This window comes from Chiroxiphia lanceolata, chromosome Z (genome assembly GCF_009829145.1).
Source record: "Chiroxiphia lanceolata isolate bChiLan1 chromosome Z, bChiLan1.pri, whole genome shotgun sequence".
Lineage (NCBI taxonomy): Eukaryota > Metazoa > Chordata > Aves > Passeriformes > Pipridae > Chiroxiphia > Chiroxiphia lanceolata.
In genome coordinates, this window is record NC_045671.1 from 25,590,992 (window position 1) to 25,612,149 (window position 21,158).

At 39.3% G+C, this 21,158-nt stretch overlaps 1 protein-coding gene across 1 annotated transcript; it reads right to left on the reverse strand.

The window, feature by feature from the left end:
- Positions 1-278: 278 nt before the first annotated feature.
- On the reverse strand, positions 279-19,667 carry ERMP1 (endoplasmic reticulum metallopeptidase 1). Its single transcript, XM_032674836.1, has 15 exons — positions 19,381-19,667; positions 18,355-18,656; positions 14,865-14,992; positions 14,421-14,526; positions 13,403-13,549; positions 11,762-11,854; positions 10,191-10,403; positions 9,035-9,255; positions 5,544-5,718; positions 4,899-5,089; positions 4,143-4,295; positions 3,436-3,638; positions 2,612-2,727; positions 1,836-1,999; positions 279-1,056 (listed from the first exon to the last, which is right to left on the reverse strand). Exons 1-15 carry the CDS (start codon positions 19,665-19,667, stop codon positions 892-894), a joined length of 2,664 nt encoding a protein of 887 aa, XP_032530727.1. The 3' UTR covers positions 279-891.
- Positions 19,668-21,158: the final 1,491 nt, after the last annotated feature.

A 21,158-nucleotide genomic window follows, 5' to 3' on the forward strand; every position in this document is an offset into this window, starting at 1 on the left:
ATCCACATAAAGGAGTGAGCACTCTTACATATGAGAGAGCAAGTCACATGCTCATGTCTGAGACTGAAAGATCCCAATAGGAACAAAACCACAAGATGATAATTAGGTCAAACTTACCCACTCAAGCTGTAACAGTGAAGAGACAGAAAAAATGGTAGGAACTAAGTTTTTTAACAGAAACATATAATTTGGATGGATGGGTGGACGGATGGATGGATACATAAACAGATAAGACAGACAGACAGACAGACAGACAGACAGACAGACAGACAGATAGATAGATAGATAGATAGATAGATAGATAGATAGATAGATAGATAGATAGATAGATAATTACCACATTCCATCATAGGACTGATTTTTCTGCATTGTGCATTTGCTAAGGAGTGGGAATGCAACCTGCACAAGCACCTTAGCTTTCAGTGACTTCATCCAGTGACAAAAGTAATGTTTAGGACTTTGCCACCTCTGTCGCCCCACTAAGGGAACAAGCATCTTTAGCTGAAGATCTGACTTGAATAGGACGGATAGGATTGGTAGGTGATACTCCACATATAGGTGAAGTATACTTATATTTCACATAGCATCAGAATAATTCCATGAAGCCTTCCCATTACAGCTGCCACTAAGTGCTGTTTTCATTTTAAAAAACCCACTAGCCAAACTGCCACTTCAGTGGAAGAACCAAGGTGAATTGCATTCACATTGACACAAGTACCATTATATCCCCAAGAGAGCAGTAGTCTTTAAATAGTCAAACTGCCAAAGAAACACCATTTGTTGCTGAAATACTTTAAATTCTTGTTGAAGTCTCTGGCATCTTGTTAGAAAGTGCTTGCCACAACTGTATTCTGCGTCAGAGATAGCCCTACTGGCCCTGCAGCATTGCTGTCAAAAGACAAAAAGGTCATAAGTGCAGGACCAACCAGAAGAAAACGTCCAGTTTGGAAACCTCTCCAGTAAGGCATAGAGTTGAGGTGACTTTTGATCTTCCCCAAAAAAGTAATGTGCTGCTATGGCGAGGGAGACTATTCCATCAGAATGCTTTTCTGGGGCCTGAAAGTGAGAAAAGGACAACACAGCCTTTACGATTGTTTATGGCTTTTAAACGTAAGGTCAATCCAGATGCACTTTTCTACAGGCAGTATCTATGCAACAAACTTCATCTTGCAGTTCTGAGTCCTATATGTTAAAATACTTCCTATCTTCAACATATCAGTCTGATTACATGACAAGTTCAATTTGAAATGAACTGACAACGAGATGTTTAGATCACAGTGTCTCTGACGTGTCACAACTTTCGAGTGCTCCAACTTCAATGTTTGTATCTGTCTGTTTTGCTGACAAATCAAGATATGGACTCCAACACACTATTTATACTGATCCTTCTACTGTCAGCCCTGAGGATGTACAGCCTTCTCTGCACAGCTTTGCCACTATCAGCCTTGCAAAGCTTGTCACACTCAAGACTCATGTCTGCCTTTACAGAGTACCCTCAGAGGGACTATTTGGCAAGTGTTTAGACTGCCTGATGCAGGAAGGAAAAAGGGACTTTCTGAACTTTCAAAGATTATTGTAGTATTTACTCAAAGACCATGGAGACCAGGAAAATATTCTCCCCTTAGTTGTTGGGCAAGTTAGTGGACTACTCATTGAAAATACATGTGAGTTGACGTATAAAGATGACATACTAAAGGGGGGACACTAGAATTAAGGTCTATCAAATAAAGCGAAGCTTTAGGAAGTCTTTATGACACTTTTCACATAGAAATGCAGCAATGGTGACAGGAGGGCAGACCAAGGCATCACCGGGTTTCCAGCAGCCACATACTCACCGTCAGCTCTACCCAGAAGTGCCAGGGTGCAGCCTGCAGCCCATGGGAGTAAAACACAAAGTAGTCTCCTCCTATGCTAGCAACCGGTGTGCCATCCCCGAGAGACCACCTGGACAGAGCTGACCCTTCGTGTGGCCGAACATAGAGAGACATGTGACTTGGGCCTGCAGAGACAGAGATACGTGTCTGGATGTATCAGCACATAGAAGCAGAACAACCACCTGTTTTCCTACATAATAGCATGTTATCTGTGTGTTACTACTCATGTCTTTCAAAATATGATACAACTGTCTTCTCTACAGAAGAAGCTTCAATTTTTTATAATCATCGAGACAAAGGAGATGATGATGGAGCAGAAGAATATAAGACTATATATAATATAAATATAATACAGTCCTATAGTGTGTATATATATGTGTGTGTGTATGTGTGTATATGTATATATGTATGTGTGTGTGCATATATACACACTACATATACTAATAGAGAGCTATAAAATGGACTTTTAGAAAGGACCTGCTGTAAAACAACCAAGACTTACTCAGACAAGTATGATGAGTAAGATGACAGACAAGGTCATCATTCCCAGAAATAAGAACTGCAACACAACACCCAGAGGTTCCAGTGTGTTAGGAAGCTGAATTAATTCATGTTAATCTCACAAAGCTCACTATCTTGGGAATGGCACTAAAACCTGCAGTACTGCAGTCAAAGCCTGATCTATTATGGGCATAAAAATAAACACAAATCATAGACCAGAAGCTTCAGTCACTCACCAGATACTTCAAAGCTTAACCTCACAGAGTTCAAGGGCATCAGCTCCTTGGACAGAACTTTAAATTGAATGGGGCTTCTTGGCAAAATTTCTGGAGCAGGAAGATACCAGTTTTTCCTGCGGAGAAAAAAAAAGTTTCAAGTTATTCTCAGTGCAACACCCTGAGGTACTAAACATCAGAAACCAAGAAGTTTCCGTATAGTATAGCTGCCTGTGCTGCTACTAAATGAAATATTCGAAAGCTACTGATTCTAGCAGAAGGCAGATAAAATCAGCAGCTTGTGGCCAGACAAATATTTAAAGGGCATATTAATAGGAAAACAGTCATCAGTGTATTCATTCATTACCTTAATTTACCTTAATTTACAAAACAAATAAGCAAGAATATTTGGACCTTCAAACTGCTACACTTTCACTCACAAGATTCTTGGGGTATGAGAAATAGTCACAGCAGCTGGTTTTCTTCTGTGGAGACCTGGTACTGTAAACATCCTCTGCTGCCAGCTGGGGTGAAGGGGGCAAGAAGGGAGGAGACATACTCCTACTGTGAACTGCCCTTCAGAAGGCACCCCTTCACCTTTTTTTCCATTGGTGCTTACATCCATTTTCCACAAGTCAACTTCTACAGCTCCTGCAGCAATTTCTTGCAGAGACTCTGTCAGAAGACACTGCACCTAAGCAGAAGTCTGCCTTCTGAACAGGAAGAATTATTTACTTTTAGACTGAGATTAGCCTTGCTTTTTCTTCCTTTACACAAGCAAGATTGCATAAACAACCAATGTGCTTTGCAGTTAAGTGCTCAGGTGAAGCAGAGTTCACACCAACCGGAACATGAAATGCACTGGCAGAATCCAAGGAAGGCCGCAGAAGGGAGCCTGCTCCTCGCATGGAGTTCTAATAGTGTCATTAATTTCAGGTACATGGGGAGTTATGTGAGATATTCCATTATAATCAAATCCATTAATCCATATACCAGCATCACTTTTAACCACATTTCCATCTAGATCATGAAATCTTCTGCTTGTGTGCTAGAAGAAAAAAAAACCAAAAGCAATATGATGGAGCCTGCAGCATATGCAAGAGTCAGAGGTAACTCTGAAATATCCTCCGTGTCAACCCTTAAGGTCTACTGCATTTTCAGTATGCACTGATAATGTATCTAAGTATTTATGAATATAAATGCAAGAATTACTCAGATCAAAAACATACCATGAAAACACATTCAGAAGACGACTGAATGTATTAGCTCCCATGACTTTTTAAATTACCACTGTTCACTCAATTCTCTTACTTAAAACCCCCTAAAATACCCTGCTTTTCTGACAGGGTTGAACCGAACACTTAGACTGAATAAGAGAAAGTTAACAGCAATTCTTTCAAATCCAGGAATAATCATTAGAGCTTTTAAATCAAGCACGAAAGGAAAGGTTACTTTTTTCCTGGGGTGGAAGAAGTGGGGGAAGTTAAGCTTTGAAAAAAACAAACACTCTTGCAACCAACAGAGGCAATACGACATGGAAAGCTTTTCTTACCTGAAGAAAGACTCGCTTAGGTTTTGGATTAGCTGCATCTGAACTGTAAGGAAAGAAGATTCCACTACAAACGAGAATGAGAGTGACTACAAACACAGTAGTTAAAGTTACTAGCGTTGTTTTTGTACTTTTGACAAGGTAAATGAAGTTAACCTAGAGAATAAAAAAAAAAAGCCCAGTTATAAAACTGCAAGACTTAAGACACTACTTGTATAACTCTAAAATTCAATTATGGAACTGAAAGTACATTAAAAAAAATAGTTGCAAGTATCACTCTACACAAGATACTTCTTTATAAACTCAGTATTTAAAAACAAGAGAAAAAAGTGAGTTACTTCCTGGAGCTTTCAAAAATTTCCAATTTTTAAAACACCTGCCAACAAAAAAACCACAAACTAGAACCTTCCCAGGTTCTATGGCAGCACAAAAAACCCCCAAATCTGAGAATTCTTTTTGAAGTGTTGTGTATGTATTGTTCAGCCACAACCTACATCTAAATGAATGCCTGCTCAAAATTCACCATCACATTTCATATTTTACACCAATCTTTACTACATCATCACATAGCAATGTAAGCCCTGCTTTAATGACTAACACAAAATGTGGAATCTTTGACGTGTTTTGGAGAACCTTCCTGTAAGATTTAAGATATTGTCTAATTATCATTAAATTCTAGTACTAATTAAGAAAAATTTCTTATTCTAAACTCTAGAGAAAGTTTAAAGGTTTTAAACAACATTTAAAAATTCTACTTACAAAATAGGATGACAGTATCACAGTGAAGACCACAATAAATCCTGCCAATACCATATCTGGTGGAATTTCTGAACCACTTCGTCCCATGACAGGTGTAAACATTTCAAATACAGTCCAGCTAAGATACAGCATATATAGATAGGGAACAAACATCCCCAGCATGTACATCACAATAAACTTCATTGTGGCACCTACAGGGGACAGAAAAAAGACAAAAAGAAGTAAAAGCTCAAAAGGACACATACATACCGCTTTACTGATATATCCATATACTGCTGCAAGGCCCAATACGCAATACTGGTCCTCACCCCGACATGGATATAGAAAGAAAATTTCATTTTGTATAGCAAATGCCAATATAATGTTCAAAACCACCACAAAACTTATCTTGTATTACAAAAAAAAATTTAAACAGGTCTCCACATACTGTTCTATTAGCCTGAGACACAGGATGTTTTTCAGTGTATTTTTTAGAAAAAAGCTTCTCACACTTTAAAACCGTCTTTAGTTCAAGAACACTTTTTCTCATTACAAAATTGTGACATAGTTAATTTGACTATTCAAATCCAACATTTGGATTTTGCTTGAATAAGAGAGTAGGGGCAGAGGTTTTGAACTACAACCTACGCCCCGCAGAACTCATACCTTTTTGGTGGAATTCCTTGTGGATCATCAGCTTTGTGAGTAAAGGAAATGCTACCCATAATGTACAAATGAATGCTGAACAAAGGCCCATATGAGTCATCACAGCTAACGCTATAGACCAAATCATCAATGAAGCATCAAAAAAAATATCTCCCAGGTACTGCTCATTCATATTCTGTAACACAAAAAGCAAATACACTTCATTATTGAGCACGTTCCATGGATCCCATCTCATCAGAACACACAGAAAAATTCTTATTTCTTGTATATAATTATTTTCCCTGGGAAATTTCCTGTTGACTGTATTGACAAGCATCATCTCACCATTTTCTTACCATTTAGAGTTACCCATGAGAGCATACTTTTTTTATTATTTTTTTAAATCTGCTGACATAGCTTGAAAAAACAATTACCTGGGCTGGGGTGGAAGAAGGAAGGGAAGGTACAAATGACAATACAAGAAATACACAGGGCTAGTGTTTCAAGTACACAGGCAAAGAGGGCCTTTTAATAAAAAACATAATAACATCGCAAATTAAAAAGTTACAAAGTACTTCAGTGTGACAAAGTTATCTACAGCTCCTGAGGATCTAAACTTGCTCTTGAACAGCAGCTGTTAACAGGCTTTTATATGAGCACTAATATTAATGCACAAATATACTGGTGCCTTTACAGGTCATGCCACAAGGTGTCACTTCAGAAGCTTGCTTTTCAAAATATGTTACTTGTTTTGAATAAAAGATATGCATGGTTGAGATAATATCAGATAAGTTTCAAGAAAAAGAAGGAAGTTTAACCATCAAAAATGTGGTTTGCTTTGTTTTTTTGATTTTGTGAGGGTTTTTGGTTTGTTTGTTTTTTTTTTGGTTTGTTTTTTTAAGTTACATGGGCAATGCTACAGTGTTTGCAGTGCAAGATTCCTAATTGGAAAACCTGCTAGTAGGAAGAAGGATTGCTTGCATAAACAATGGTTATCTGAAAGCACCTAGTTCAGTTTTGGGGTGAGGGGAAAAAAAAAGCGGGGGGGGTGAAGAAACATATGAGTTGCCAAACATATTTCAAAACATTAGGCTTATTAATTCTCATGTTGATGAGCCACTGCCTCTGACAGACAACGAAGAGATAGGATTCCAAAATTTTTATGCAACTCTAAGTAAAATGCAAGTCACAGAGACAGCATAAACTGTGCGGTGTAGTGCAATCTACAGCTTGCAAGGCTTGTGACTTCAAGGTGGCTGATCTGATGACCAGGCAATCAGTAGGCATGAAATAAATCCAGACCCTGGAATGTCTGAACAGTTAGTGAAACTACCAGCTAGTTCATCCAAAAGACTAGAAAACATTGCATCTAGTTTATAAATGGGCTCACTTTTACACAAAGGGTCAACACCACGCACGTGTATTTGGTAACATACATGTACCAGTTAACACTTCTCCTCCCCAAAAAAACTAAAAAAAACCCCCACTTCCAGAGAAAGACATGATGGATCCACCCAGAACTTCTCATACAATCAAATCTGACTAAGTTCTTAAAACTTTTTGAAACATTTGGATGAAGCTGGATTTGGCTGACAACTAAGGTTTTCCAAAACTCCTTGTGTCCAAAGCTCATACAAATGAGCAAGAAGTAACAGCAAGATGAATGATTAAATATTACTGCACCTAAATCCTGAACCTAGCATGCTTGAGTAGTCAACTTCTGCCCTGGAACAGTGTCATCTACCAGATATCTCAAGGTCCTATTTTTTTTTAATACACAACCATTAAACCATCATCTAAATATATAGGAATGTTATCAGCTACAATTATTAAATTATTATGCAAGTTAAATTGCATTGGTTAGTCATAAAAAAGAATTCTAGGCAGAAGAGTTAGACAGACAGTAAACATGACAAATTACAGTAATGGAAAGGTAACACACACCAAATCCTCACCGTCTTGCAGGGGCCTAAATGACCTTTACCTATTGCAAAAAAGAACACAGACAACGAAGAGCTCTGTTCCATCTCCAGCTGTGGTCAAAACAACTATAAATCAGAATAGTCACAGAATTTTTTAGGTTGGAAAATACCTTTAAGATCATCTGAGTCCAACCTAAACCTGGCACAGCCAAGGCCACCACTAAACCATATTCTTAAGAGCCACAACTACAAGTCACCTCCAGGTAGGTGACTCAACCACTTCTGTGTGTCAGTGCTTGATAATCCTTTCAATAGAAATTTCTCCTAATATCCAATATGAACCTTCCCTCACACACCTTGAGTCCATTTCTCTTGTTCTATCAGTAGCTGCCTGAGAGAAGAGGCTGACCCCCACCTGGCTACAACCTCCTTTCACAGAGAACACTAGAATGTCCTTCTTGGAGCGAGTGGACCAAAACTGAACATAAGATTTGAGGTGCAGCCTCACCAGTGGCAGGTACAGAGAGACAATCACTGCCCTGGTCCTGCTGGTGACACTACTGATACAGGTCAGGATGCCATTGGCCTTCTTGGCCACCTGGGCACACTGCTGAATCATGTTCAGCTGCTGTTTAACCAACACCCCCAGGTCCTTTTCTGCTGGTCAGCTTTCCAGCCACTCTGTTCCCAGCCTGTAGCACTGCCTGGGGTTGTTGTGACCCAAGGGCAGGACCCAGCACTTGGCTTTATTGAATCTCACACCGCTGACCTCGGCCCATTGATCCAGCCTGTCCAGATCTCTCTGCAGAGACTTCAAGGGAAGAGTGACTACTTAAATTTTTACAAAGGCTTCATTTAGAAAGCTCTATGCAGCACAGATTACTGTATTAGAAGAAATAGGCAGAAATTCCAACAAGATATAAGAAAAAAGTTCTCTCAAGAACCATCTGAAAAAAAAAATCACATTATTTGCTTAGAGTTTTATGAATATAAATGACATCACCAAAATGACACGCATAATAAAAGGACAGACTTGAACAGAGAGAGCCGGAATTTCATGTTTTGCAACAAAATACAAATGATAAATCAGATTAAATAAAGCATTAAAATAATGGAAGAGACATAAGGAGGTACTGTACCAAAATAAACTATTAAATACAGGGAACTTGTATTCCAAGTATATTCAGAGGCAAGAATCTCGTAAGATTCAAAGAACATTTGAGTAGATGTGTAGATTCCGTAATTATCAAGAACACTGAAAAGTATCAAAAATATTCTCCAGCTGTTCCTCTGGTCTCTGACAACAAGAAGGAAGGTGCAGATAGGGCAAGAAACAGTACCTCATACTGTATTCTACTAGGCTTTTACTTTTATTCGGAAGTTTCTCCTAAGGTCAAGGCCGCCTTAAATCACAAAGTTCTTTCTTACCTCTCTGATTTAGTAGAGCAGTCCCCATATTTAGATGAAGCAATTTTTAGTGACATTTTAAATATTCAAACTTTTTCATCTTTTTAACCAACCCCAAAATTAAGTCTTCAACAGCTTAAACACTACATTGCCCTTCAACATTAACAGCAAAGTCAAGCCTACCTTGCAGAAGAACTTCTTGGCCAGCATATGCACAAGAATAAGCTTAGCTGCAGCTGCACTGCCATAGAGAGACACAGAAACATAGAAATGGGTGTACCAAGAAAGAGCCCGTCCAATGACAGAGACAAACACTGCCACAATAAGCACAGCCACCAGTGTGCAGACCCAACTCGTCAGTGTCAAGCCAAATGCAGTAAATAATTTCTTCAGGTTATGAATAGCTATGAAGAAAAAAAAGGTTTTATTCAACAGTCATGTATTCTACTGCAGACTATCATCAAAATTTCAATTACCCCATAGTTTAATTGCTTTAATGACCAAAAGAAACCTGAATGAGGAGTCCACTCTGAAGACTTCTTAACAGCATGGTCTAAACCTCTCAGTCTATTTCTTTGCATGTCTTTTTGCAGTCTTCCCCACTGCAAGATTTATTCCCAGAACACTGGTGTATTTTGCAGATTACTGTTTTCCTGATAGTAAAAATATTACTAGGGAGTCAGGGGAACCACTCTACCATTTTTAAGTCTCAAAAACAACAAAAACAATTGAAAAACTGGAGTTGCTTTTCTTGTAACTTTTTCTTGCTCCAAAAATGTTTTCTGGATTTTGAGAGGGAGGTGGTGTCGGTGTGTTTTGATTTTTTTCTTTTTAAACAGATATGTTCCTACACATATCTGAAAAGGTCTAACTAGAAAATTTAGGTTGGTTTACACCCTTTATTAAGCTTTGTGGTCATTTTCCCCATTTGTTGTTTTCTTATTTACTCCTGCCTATGGACAGGTGTTAAAGAACGATTCTGAAGCCGTGTCTGAACTAACAAAGCAAAAAATAGATACTAAGTAATTTTTTTTCAATTTTCAGATTTTTAAAAGATTTAATTTTAATCTTCATGAAATGATAAGACACAAAATTGTGATTCATAAATGCTAAACATCTAGGTCTATCATATTCTTTCATCACCGTAATTATTCACAGTTGAGAGATTTAAACACAAAGCAACTCCTGTGCCATGCTGCACAGCTAAAATTTATTTCTGATGCTTGACTAAAAAGATGCCATAATGGCCTGAACACTTTTCCATCTACACTTTTTCATCTACTAACTGCTATTCGTTAAAGAGTAATGTCATTGTTTTTTTAAAAAAAGCTAGACTTACCTCTGGTTTTTGACTGTAATACTTTTTTGCTTAAGTAAATAAAAGCAATTGCTGCTGTAATATAGTTCATGATTGTGCCAATGCGAGCAGGATAAGCCAGGACAAATAAACCAAGTATATCAAAGAACACAACATTTCCATGTCGATACTCAAAAGATTTAGCCAACTTTTCTGATGTTGCTAGGTATTTTAGGACAGCTAGAATATTGTCACCTATTAAAAAAGCAGATACACAGCATAATTACATCAGGGTAAATTAGTACACAGCATTTTTTTTACTATAACTGTTCTTAAAAATTGTATAGAAGTATTCTCAACAAAGACATATACAACCGATTATTCTCAAAGTGGTATCTGACAGTACACACAGCACAGTATTTTCATGAGTAATCTATACAGCTGTCACTAAAACGAGGATATTTGGGAAGCTTCATGCACTTAAAGACCATTGCAATTAAGTCAGGTATTTAGCCCGTAAGTACTTCAGTTCTGATATTTAGCACTGGACTTCAAGGCTAACCCATAGAAAAGTTTATGGTTTCCTAATATTCCTCCTCTCCTCATGGTCTCTAAGTGACACCTCCACGTTTCAATGAGTACGAGTTATCTCCCTTTCTTTCCCTACACATCTGTAAGGTAGAAGACAAAGTGGCTATTTTCCTTTGTAGCCTACAGGCACTAATCACCTTTTCCTTTCCCACAGTACAGCCAAAACACATGTAATCAAATGACAACAATTCTTCTCGACTTTTATTTTGCTTTCAGCTGACCCTTAAAAGTGCTGAAATGTCTTTTTTCGGTTTTTTTTGTAATCTCCACTATGTTTAGCAGAAGATGTTCTACATAACCATCATGATCAGTAAAATCATCTTCCCAACACAAATTTAGAAGTGTTACTTTCTGTCTTGTAGCTGCATTGTTGCAAGAAAGTATTTAAAACTCTTGCTGGTCATTCTAAGCTGGTTTCTATATAAGCTTAAAGAGGGAATGGTCAAAATCCTGGAGGTATTTAGGACTGTTAGCTTTTCCAGGGAAATTAAAAAGTCATACTGTATTTTCTTTATTTCAATCTGTCAAAAAGCCATCTATGAGCACAACCTGTTGTAGAAAATAACTCAGTCTGTGTGCTACCATGTAAGTTTGACTGAGATACGTTCTAAAGGAGAAACCTCGGTTGGCAGATCAGTCTCTATGTCACCAACTTACCCACAAGCTTCTGATGAGAAACACAACCAATAAGGCTTAGTGAGAGAAAAGGAACACAGAATGCTGAACAATCAGGTATCAATGTTCAGGTTAGATGACAACTCTGATTTGAAAGCAATCATGAAATCTAATTAACATCACTGGATGTTGATAAAGTTTATCTTCCCAAGTAGACCATATATATTTCTTTTGTATTTAAAAGATATTTATTCAGTTAATTCTTTGTTCTTTAGAACATGTACTAAACATGTACTAAATGTGTCATTAAAATTATTAATTTCTTGTGAGAACAGTTTTACAGCAAAATGACAAAGCAACTACAACACTATTCTTTAGGTAAATTACTGAATTCTTAAAATACCAACCTGCTCTCTGAATGGAATCTGTTAAAATTCTGTCTGATGTGTCATATTTTGTATGATAAATGTAGCCATTTTCAATAAAAGCCAAATCTATTCCTACAGAAAGAGGAAAAGCATTTTTAAATTTAAGTAATTCTAAAACCCCCGAACAAACAAGTGAAAGTCTCGCATACATTTCACAGAAAATGTTGCTCTACTTTGTAGCCCAGTCATTATAGTTAAAGAAACAAAATAGTCTCCTTTGTGAAAAGAATACTGAGATTTCGAGTGTATTATAAAGAGAACAGTTTCAAAACATTTTAAAATATCTGTCCTTTCTACTGTACTGATTTGCATGATATCGGTACACAACTGGAGAAACACTTGAAAACTCCAAACCATCTCAGCTTCAGAAAAGATGCACAAGGTGCTTTCCAAATGTTTACTTGTAAAACTTCAATAAATATCTACGCTGAAAAGTAATAAGAAGTAGCATTGTGGAACTATAGAAACACCTTCTCAAAATGTGTGTTCTTTCTACTTCTATGTGCTAACAGGTTTTCAGAGAGCCAGTCTGAAAACTCATATTTTGAAAGTCCAAATAATTTGTTCAAGTGAACAAAAACATTTACCAAAAGCCAAAGGTTATTCTGCTATTCTACATTCACTGTATCCCAATCACCTTCTGAGCTGCACATGCAAAAAGCTGCTATCTGCAATCTGAATCCTCACAATTTTTTAGAGGTTTGACAAGTTAGACCTCAATTCTACTAATGGACAAACAGGAAACAACTAGTTCTTTAACTCAATTATTTAATTTTTATTTAGTTGTGGAAAAAAATAACAAACAGAGGTCAGTGAGAATTCATTTACCATCCAGGTATCATTCTGAACAAATAAAGAACACATTGTACAAAATTATCTACTTAATTTCCAGGCTGGAAGCATACTTTAGAAGAGTTTAGAATATGCCAGAACAACAGTTTTGTTCTAACAATCAATTCAGAAATATCACTTTTCTTGAAAGTGACTCCAAAGACAACTTGTCCTAGACAACAAGGATTTTACAGAAGTTTACAGTCCTTTGAGTTGTGTTCATATTTCACATTGTGTGAACATTTCACATTTTTTCCCCACTGGTCGTTCTCTGCAGAATGGATAGCAAACTGTAAACAGCCTAGTAAAACTAAAAGACTTCTGTCCAGTGCTTGATTATTAAAAAAAAAAAAAACAAAAAACCAAAAAAACTCCAAAATCCAAGAGTAATGGAAATGCATTAATGACTAAGTCACCATCTTTAAAAAAGATGATTTTCATTTATCCATTTGATACAGACATGTCATTCCTACAAACATGTTATTAGCATCATGTATCAAAATGTTTCAAAGCAGGTATTTAACAGAGTGGTGTTGATTCCTGGAGTATTTTCCTGATTTTCAGGAAACTTTTCTACCACGTAGTTTCTTTCTGGAAAACACCAGTCCTCAAAAAATATCCCTAGCAAACCATATGAAAAAAACTAAATCTAAAAACTCTTGTCTTAGGAAAAAAGCAGGAAAATTTGCCCCCAGACAAACTAAATTTGAGGACCTTCGCACAGTGAACCACAGAACAGTATCCTTTCCATAAGCTTAATGTGCATTGACATCTTTCATGATAACATACCTGGAACATTGCCAAAATCCCTGTAGATACGGAAGTCTGTATCCGCTGGGATAATACCACTCTGAAATATTTCCTGTGCCACCACAGAGGCAAAGGGATGTTTGGCTGCAACTACGTATGCTTGTACCAACCAAGGGTTCTCAGGTCCTAACAAAAGATGAGCAGAAAGTTCATAGTAAACACTTTGAATGTCAGTTAAGGTACGCATCTTCACGGTAACAAATACAGAACACAAAAGAACTCACTGCAGTTGTAAAGCTGTTGCCCCATAGGGTATATAATAAGTACATTTGTGCTGGCTGAGGGACTCACACTTGAGAGAAATACACTTGAGGAGAAAGAAACAAGCCACTGTTGCCTTACGTGTTTAAGAGGCAGAGCAGGAAAGCCATCTCCCAAAACAGAACTTCTTTCTCACAAAGAAGTCAAAACCTTTAGCTGAGCTTCCAATTCATCGTGTCTGTATCACACATCAATATCATTGTTTAGAAAAAAGTCTCTGCCTTAAAGCATTAAGTACAAAGAAACAACTAAGCAGCTCCAGCAGCACAGGAAAGTCTGCAGTCTGACCAGAATGGGGCACAAGTTTAACTGTAGCCTACAAAACACGGTTTTGCTGCTTCCTGAGCAGCAGACAGAGCTCTAATGGTAACATCTCCCTGCAAAGATTTTGAAAGAACTGTTGTGAAAAATAAATAGAGCATATGAAAGTATGTGTATGCAAGACATAGGTGGTATTCAAATGTTTTTCTCCTTGTAACCTTGACATAAAATGGAAACACAACTTCTGTTACTCTGTTCTACACAAGCTTCCCACCTATGAGGCAACTTCTGTGGCAGTCCTTTAGCCTACCAGTATCTAAAGCTAAGAGCAATTTAATTGCTGCACAGGGTTTGGAAAAATGCATGAGGTTCTCCTATCTTTTGCTGATGAGTCACTTTCAATACTCCTTCAAGTCTACATTGTTTATTATCTAATTATCCTTATGTAGAACCTGGACACAATGCAAGTTCATACCTGTTTGAAAAACAAGTTCTTTTCCTCCTACACCTGCTGCCTCCAGGTTAATAAAAGCTCTGATTGACTTGGCCCACTCATGTTGCGTAATGAAGCCATGACTAGCCTTGATGGGAAAACAAAAAAAATATAGGTCAAATATCTATGAGACCAGCCTAAATCTTATTTTCCATCACTCCAGATTAGATATGACTGAAGAAATAACTCAAGATTTGACAAGGCAGACAACACAAGCAGATGCAGAAAATCCAAGTCTTCTAATTCTTAATCTAAGTATATTTTTCCTGTTGAAACCATACACATTTTCCTGAGAATGTTAAGACTGTTATTCAACTATTATTTCAATAGGTCAAACACAAGCCTTATCTGCAGTTACTCTTTCCTTTGTTAAGAGTTTTAATACACAGCTTTTATGTGTAATTTATAATTCTGACATATTCTCACCTGCAAAATATTTTCTTCTGCACCATTAAATAAGAATATGACAGCATGCTGCAGGGACTCTGATGATTTTGAAAGTGTGTTAAGTATTTCAAGCATCACTGCACAGCTAACAGCATCATCACTGGCACCTTAAAACAATCACCAAAATAGTAAGGCTTATAACAAACAGATCTGCATCAAAAACAAGAGAATAATAAAGTTTTATGCTATTTCAATCACAACCTAACGCAGTAAAATTATGTCAAGTTTTGTGTATTTTCTGGTAGTGCTTATACTTATATAAACAATTCTGTTTATACTAGTTAAAAGTAACAGCAGAAAGAAAAATAATGTTCAGAAGTAAAGCAAGTGAAGTTCAAAATATCAGATCCAATTATATTGTTCAAGAAAAGTAGACTAACCAGGTTACTGGTTAGCGAGCAAAATGATTGTTACTTATTTTCCTAAGAACAATATGAATAAACAAGAATGTAAAAATTAAACATTCCCACATAAGTCACCCTAAAGCATTCTATACTGTTATAATGCATTCAAGTAAGAGGACAAAACCTCAAACTAACATAAAGCTAAGATTTCAAAATAGAGCTAAGGAAATACAAGAATTTATAACTTAAGTTATACATGATAATAAAGGATTTTCATGACAGATGCTTTTCACCATCCTTCTTTCTTTGCAGAAACCCCTTTCACTCTGAGCTCAGTAGTCTGTCCTCTCTGAGTTCCTCATCTAACACTATTCTAGACTTACTCTCACTCTCTCACACCTCCTCCCGTGCTCTGCCATTTTTTTAAATCTTGATTAAGGATTCATCTTCTAGCCAAAGTCTCCCATTTTCCCACTTCCCTCACTTTGGTGTAAGCTGTAGCACCTCCCTACCCCACTCTAATAAATAAAATTTTGGGAGAAAACAGAGAAATTAAACCTCATTCCTTCAGGCCTCGGTTGTATATATGATGCTGACACGCTCTGAGATGACAACAACAGTGTGGTCAGGCCTCAGTATGCTATTAGGGCACACTTGTTAGCTCCAAAAATGTTCAATTTACACATTTAAAAAAAAAAAAAAAGGCACCTTTAACAAAAGCTTGTAAAACTTAGACACATTTGCCTCTTCCATGAAAAGGGCATATTCCTGATACAAACATAAATCTCAGTCTAAATTTTAACCTGAGCTTATTGCATGGATTAAAAAAAATTCAGAATCTTTCCAATACACCATTCTCTATTTCTCAGAAATTAATGCCTTGTTCTGCCAAAAGCTTTCCAAAAAGACTCCCATCCCAATACCTGGTTTAAAGCCCTGATTATCACAGATTTTCCTTAATTTCACAGAATATTCTCAGTTGGAAGGAACCTTTATATTGCTACCCAAGTTTATCAGTAGTCTACTCTTAGCCACACTGAGTTCTTATACCTAACATACTGTATTGAAAAATTGGGAGAGAAGTGAGTATAGTTTCCAAGTCATTCACCTGCCTCACTGTGAAGCTATGAAAAATAAAAGTTGCTGGCTTCAACAGACATACAAATTTATGTCTGATAAAAGCAGCCATGTAGCCATAGACTATTACACAAACTCACAGAGAAAGTATCTTCTCCAAATACTCTGTATATAGCAAAACTGACAGGAGGTTAAAACAGGTTTTATGGCAAAAATCAGCAACCTGAGAAAAGCACATCGTCAGTTATGTCTGGAATAATAATTTCAGGGATGTTTTTGCCTTCAAGTTTATTAAAAAAGAAACAAATAGCCCATATAAACTGAAAATTAGTACCATTAGAACAAAGACACGTGTTTTAGGACTTAAGAGTTTATGTTTTTCCTCCACAAGGAACACAAGCTTTCTAACACTGATGGTTTACTGAGTTTTGTTTCACTCATTTTGTATGCAGCAGATTATATTTTATGATCTGATTTTCAAATATAGTATTAACTGACCGCTAAGTAATGCTGCTTCTGGGTAAAAATCCACAGTTTTGGTAAAGAAAAATGGCCTGTAAGCAAATAACTAAGAGAAATACAGAAGAATAGAAAACAAAGAGAAAACAATAGAAAACCTTGCTTAGGTTATGTGCAAGGGACACAGTAAGAAAATGAAAGACAGAGCAGCTCCTCACTGTTATAAAGGGCTAGGCTGCTTTGTGATTAAGGGCAAGCACACAGGCTGGTTTCTAGCTCCTCCACAGCTTTCTGTAAAATCCAATACAAATCAGTAATATTTTTTGGTGCTCCTGTGCAAGGTTGGTGAAGTACTTTACTGTCTGAGTAACTGTTAAGAAAATAATTGATGTAGACATAATCCTGTCTTACAACCCATAGAAATGGACACACAATTTACACAGGGCATGAATTTAAAGACCATTTTCAATAATCATAGTATTATACGTGTGAAATATTCTTTCCAAGTTCCACACCCCGTAATTAGCATCTCTGCAATCTATAAATCACAGAGCACGTATAACAATCATGCAGTTATTAGGCTTAATTTGAAAACTCATGTCACCCAAATGTGGTTGAGGAGAAAAAGAAGTTCTGTATATTATTTGTTGAGAGAAAAAACGCAGGAGGAGTACAGCAAATGCTTTGTTTCTCTACCCAATACTCAACTGTTTTCTCAATAATGAAGACTATTTGCATGTGCTAAAGAACAGAAGGTCTACTGCCCAAAAATAAAATATTATGTGGGGTATAAATTAAGAAACTCTAATAAAAGCTGCACTGTTGGTGAGTGAGATCTGTGGGTGTTTTTCAACTGTAATAATAGGCACACATGTGTGGCTGAGTGCTACAATAAACTTTGTGCAATCTTTAGATCTCTACCTTTCTGGCGCTGTTAAAAGCACGAACATACAAAGCTGACTACACCCTTGCTGAAATAATTATTCAACAGGATTATAATATATAAGAATCTAGAGGAAGGAAAGTAAGAGAGGATGCAACAGTGACAGTGATACTAGTAGTGAGTGATGTACACACTACCAAGGCAACAGTAGTTGCCCTAACCTTTGATCACTACAGTCTTTAGAGTCAGAAGCTTTGAATGCAAAAAGAAAAGGAAAAAAATTTGCACAGCTTAAGCATATCAGACAAAAAATCTGAAACACCAGCAATGGGAGGGGAAAATACGGACTTTTTAGTGGGGGTGGACGGAGTCACTGGCATAAAGCATCATGTGAAAGGAAAGACAGGATTAGATCAGTACAGAAGTATGAAAAGACCTGAATGACAGGTGTAAGCAGCACATGAACTACATGCATAAGCAGAGAAATCTAAATACAGTATCTCTAATTTGCTGCCTACCAGAAAGTGAGAGTGAAATCCTGAGTTTAACAGGATCAACCTGTCACTCTAAACAATGAGTCTCACTGAGATCAAGTAGACCAGTTGACACATGCAATATTCTAATACAGCTACTTGGTATGAGAAAACAAGCCAAGCTCTGTGGCTCACGTAACACATGGAAAAGCAGAATGAACACGTGGACCTACCAGGGGTATTTGGTACAGAATCAAAGTGGCAATTGGATAATACTGCATGCTCAGCTCCACTTCGAGGTTCCAGCTTCACTATAACATTGGTTATGTTTGCATAGTAACTAGTAAAGCCTCCTAAAAAGTCAATGCTGAAGGAACCTGTGGGCCTCTGTATGTCTATAGATATCTTGTGAGAATCTGTGCTTTCTCTTGCTATTCCCCTAATTTGTTCTAAGAGGTAGTTAACTGCAAGAACTTCATTTTCTGGACTTCCAACTGTTCTGGGCCCAATTGCTGTTATGTTGTCAAGGTATTCCCTGTAAGACATAAATTAAAAATTCAGCATCAACAAGTTCAACATTTAGTAATGTTATCTACAACTGTAACTTATCTACAACTGCAGCATTTTTGTACATTGTTCTATTTCAAAACTCAAGCAGAAGAGACTAAAGCCTATTAGACAGTAACTAGCCAAGATGTTCAGGATCACTATGGTAATGGGCATATAGACTGACCTTTACTCAGGGCTCCTTATCTTATCTATCACGATATTAAACCAAACTATTTGTTTTCTGGTTTGAACATATCAATCCAAAAAGAAACAAAAGAGTAAATGAGAAGCCAAAGACTTTAGCGTCGTTCTGCATATGCATACGTGCCCTTCCCCCAAAGTCCGAATAAGCACGTTTTTGTTAAGACTTACATCTGACATAAATACTCTAATTCTGAAATTACAATGTTAGAAAGTTTTATAGTTCCCGGCGTCTCGGTGACACACCAACTAAAGATCTGCAAAGAAGCTTTCCCAGACACCGCGCACTAATCAAGACTACCAGAAATAAAGTATGGGGGACGCACTGCTTCATCAGCGCCAGCCAGCACCTTTACGGGGGCTGAAGCCTCCACGCTGTCTGCACCTTTCTGCGAGCGCCCAACCGAGCTTCGAGCTCTCTCCTGGGCAGAGCACGACACGACCCCCCTGACAGGGACCCGACCCAGCCCCGCCGCCCTCTCTTCCTCCCGCCGGCGGCTCCGCCGTACCTGGCGCGGGCAGCGCTGAAGTCGCGGGGCCCGGCGGCGGCGGGCTGGCTGCTCAGGAGCTGCCGGTGCGACACCTGCGCCAGCGCCCGCAGCACCAGCAGGTACAGCAGCACCAGCGGCGCCCCCCGCGCCTCGGGCAGCGGCAGCAGCGGCCGCCGCCGCGGCCCGCCCCGCTTCTTGCCGCCCGCGCCGCGCTCCCCGTCCTCCCGCGGCGGTGGCTGGCGGCGGTCGCGCTGTGCGGCGGTGGCGCGGAGCCGCCACACGGCCGTGTCCCCGCTGCGCTCCATGGCCGCGCTGTGCCCGCCGCGCAGCCGCGCCGTACGGGCACGGAACAGGGTCAAACCGCGGCCCGGCCCCCGCCCGGCCCGGCGGGGCGGCCCCCGCGCTCACGTGGGTGCGGGGCCGCGGCACCGCCCGCCCTGCGGCCCGGCCGGGACACGGCGGTGGCTGCGTCTGCGTCACACAACCACACAGGGTGGGTCAGGCTGGAAGGGACCACAGTGGGTCATCTCGTCCAGCCTCCCTGCTCAAGCAGGGTCATCCTAGAGCACATGGCAAAGGATTGCATACAGGTAGTTCTGGAATATCTCCGATGAGGGAGACTCCACAACCTCTCTGGACAATCTGTTCCAGTGCACACTCACCCACGCAGTCAAGAAGTTCCTGTGCATCAGTTTCTGCCCGTTGCCTCGTGTCTTATTGCTTGGCACCACTGAGAAGAGCCTGGATCCAGCTTCTGGACACTCTCCCTTCAGACAGTTACAGTCATTGATGATGTCCCCTCTCAGCCATTTCTTCTCAAGGGTGTACTGGCCCAGCTCCCTCAGCCTTTCCTTGTAAGAGAAATGTTCAGTTCTTCGATCACTCTTCTTGCTCTCTGCTGGACCTGCTCCCGGAGCTTCATACCTCATTCTGAGGAGCCCAGAACAGGCCAGTGTAACCTGGGCCTGTGTCCGGTGACACACTATAGCTGGGAAGCCCTCAGTGGCATTCACCTGTGGAGGGTGGTGGCCTGGCAGCAGTGGATCCCTGAGCCCTCTGTCCCACCGAAGCACTGGGATGAGCAGCCATCTGGCCCTGCTCCTGACTGAGGAGTGCCCCATGCATTGTGTGGTGCATCGCCTCTCTTGCAAAGCATGCAAGGCTTTTCCTGGTTTTGTAGCTTTTTGTTGTTGTTTCTTCGTTTGTTTGGTTTGGTTTTTGTTAAAACAGAGAGGAAAGTTCATGAAAGTAGTAGCGGTGCCACGTGGGTGAGCGCCAGAGTGCCACAGGCCAGCATACCGGGTGGGAGGGGTGGTGAAGACGTAAGTCACAACATTGGCAGTGCTCACAGAGTTTCCCCCTCCACTGTATTGTATCCTTGGCATTGCATAGCTATAGCACTCCCCAGAATGGAGCTCAGGTAGCCTGGGGTGAAGGGCAATAGCTCCAGGAGGTGCTAGTTAATGGCTGCTTCCAGTGAACTAGTGGCAAGGACAGCACCTGGGAGGATGGGGGCCCAAGCTGTGACAAAGACGGTCATCACTCACATGGCTCTCCACACTCTGCGGGGGTGCACACTTCTACCTGCTCTCACACTGCCTCTGAATGATGGAACAGAGCTGTTCAGTGGTCATTTTTCCTGTCTTTATTGTACTGATTTGCAACGTACTTCACTACTCCTGAAGATATTCTAAAAGATACTTATTTCTTGTTGCTCTGTGACATAATCAGGAAATTATGAAATATGTAATGGCACGATCCAGAGAAATGGCTGTTCCAATAAATCCAGTGATGCA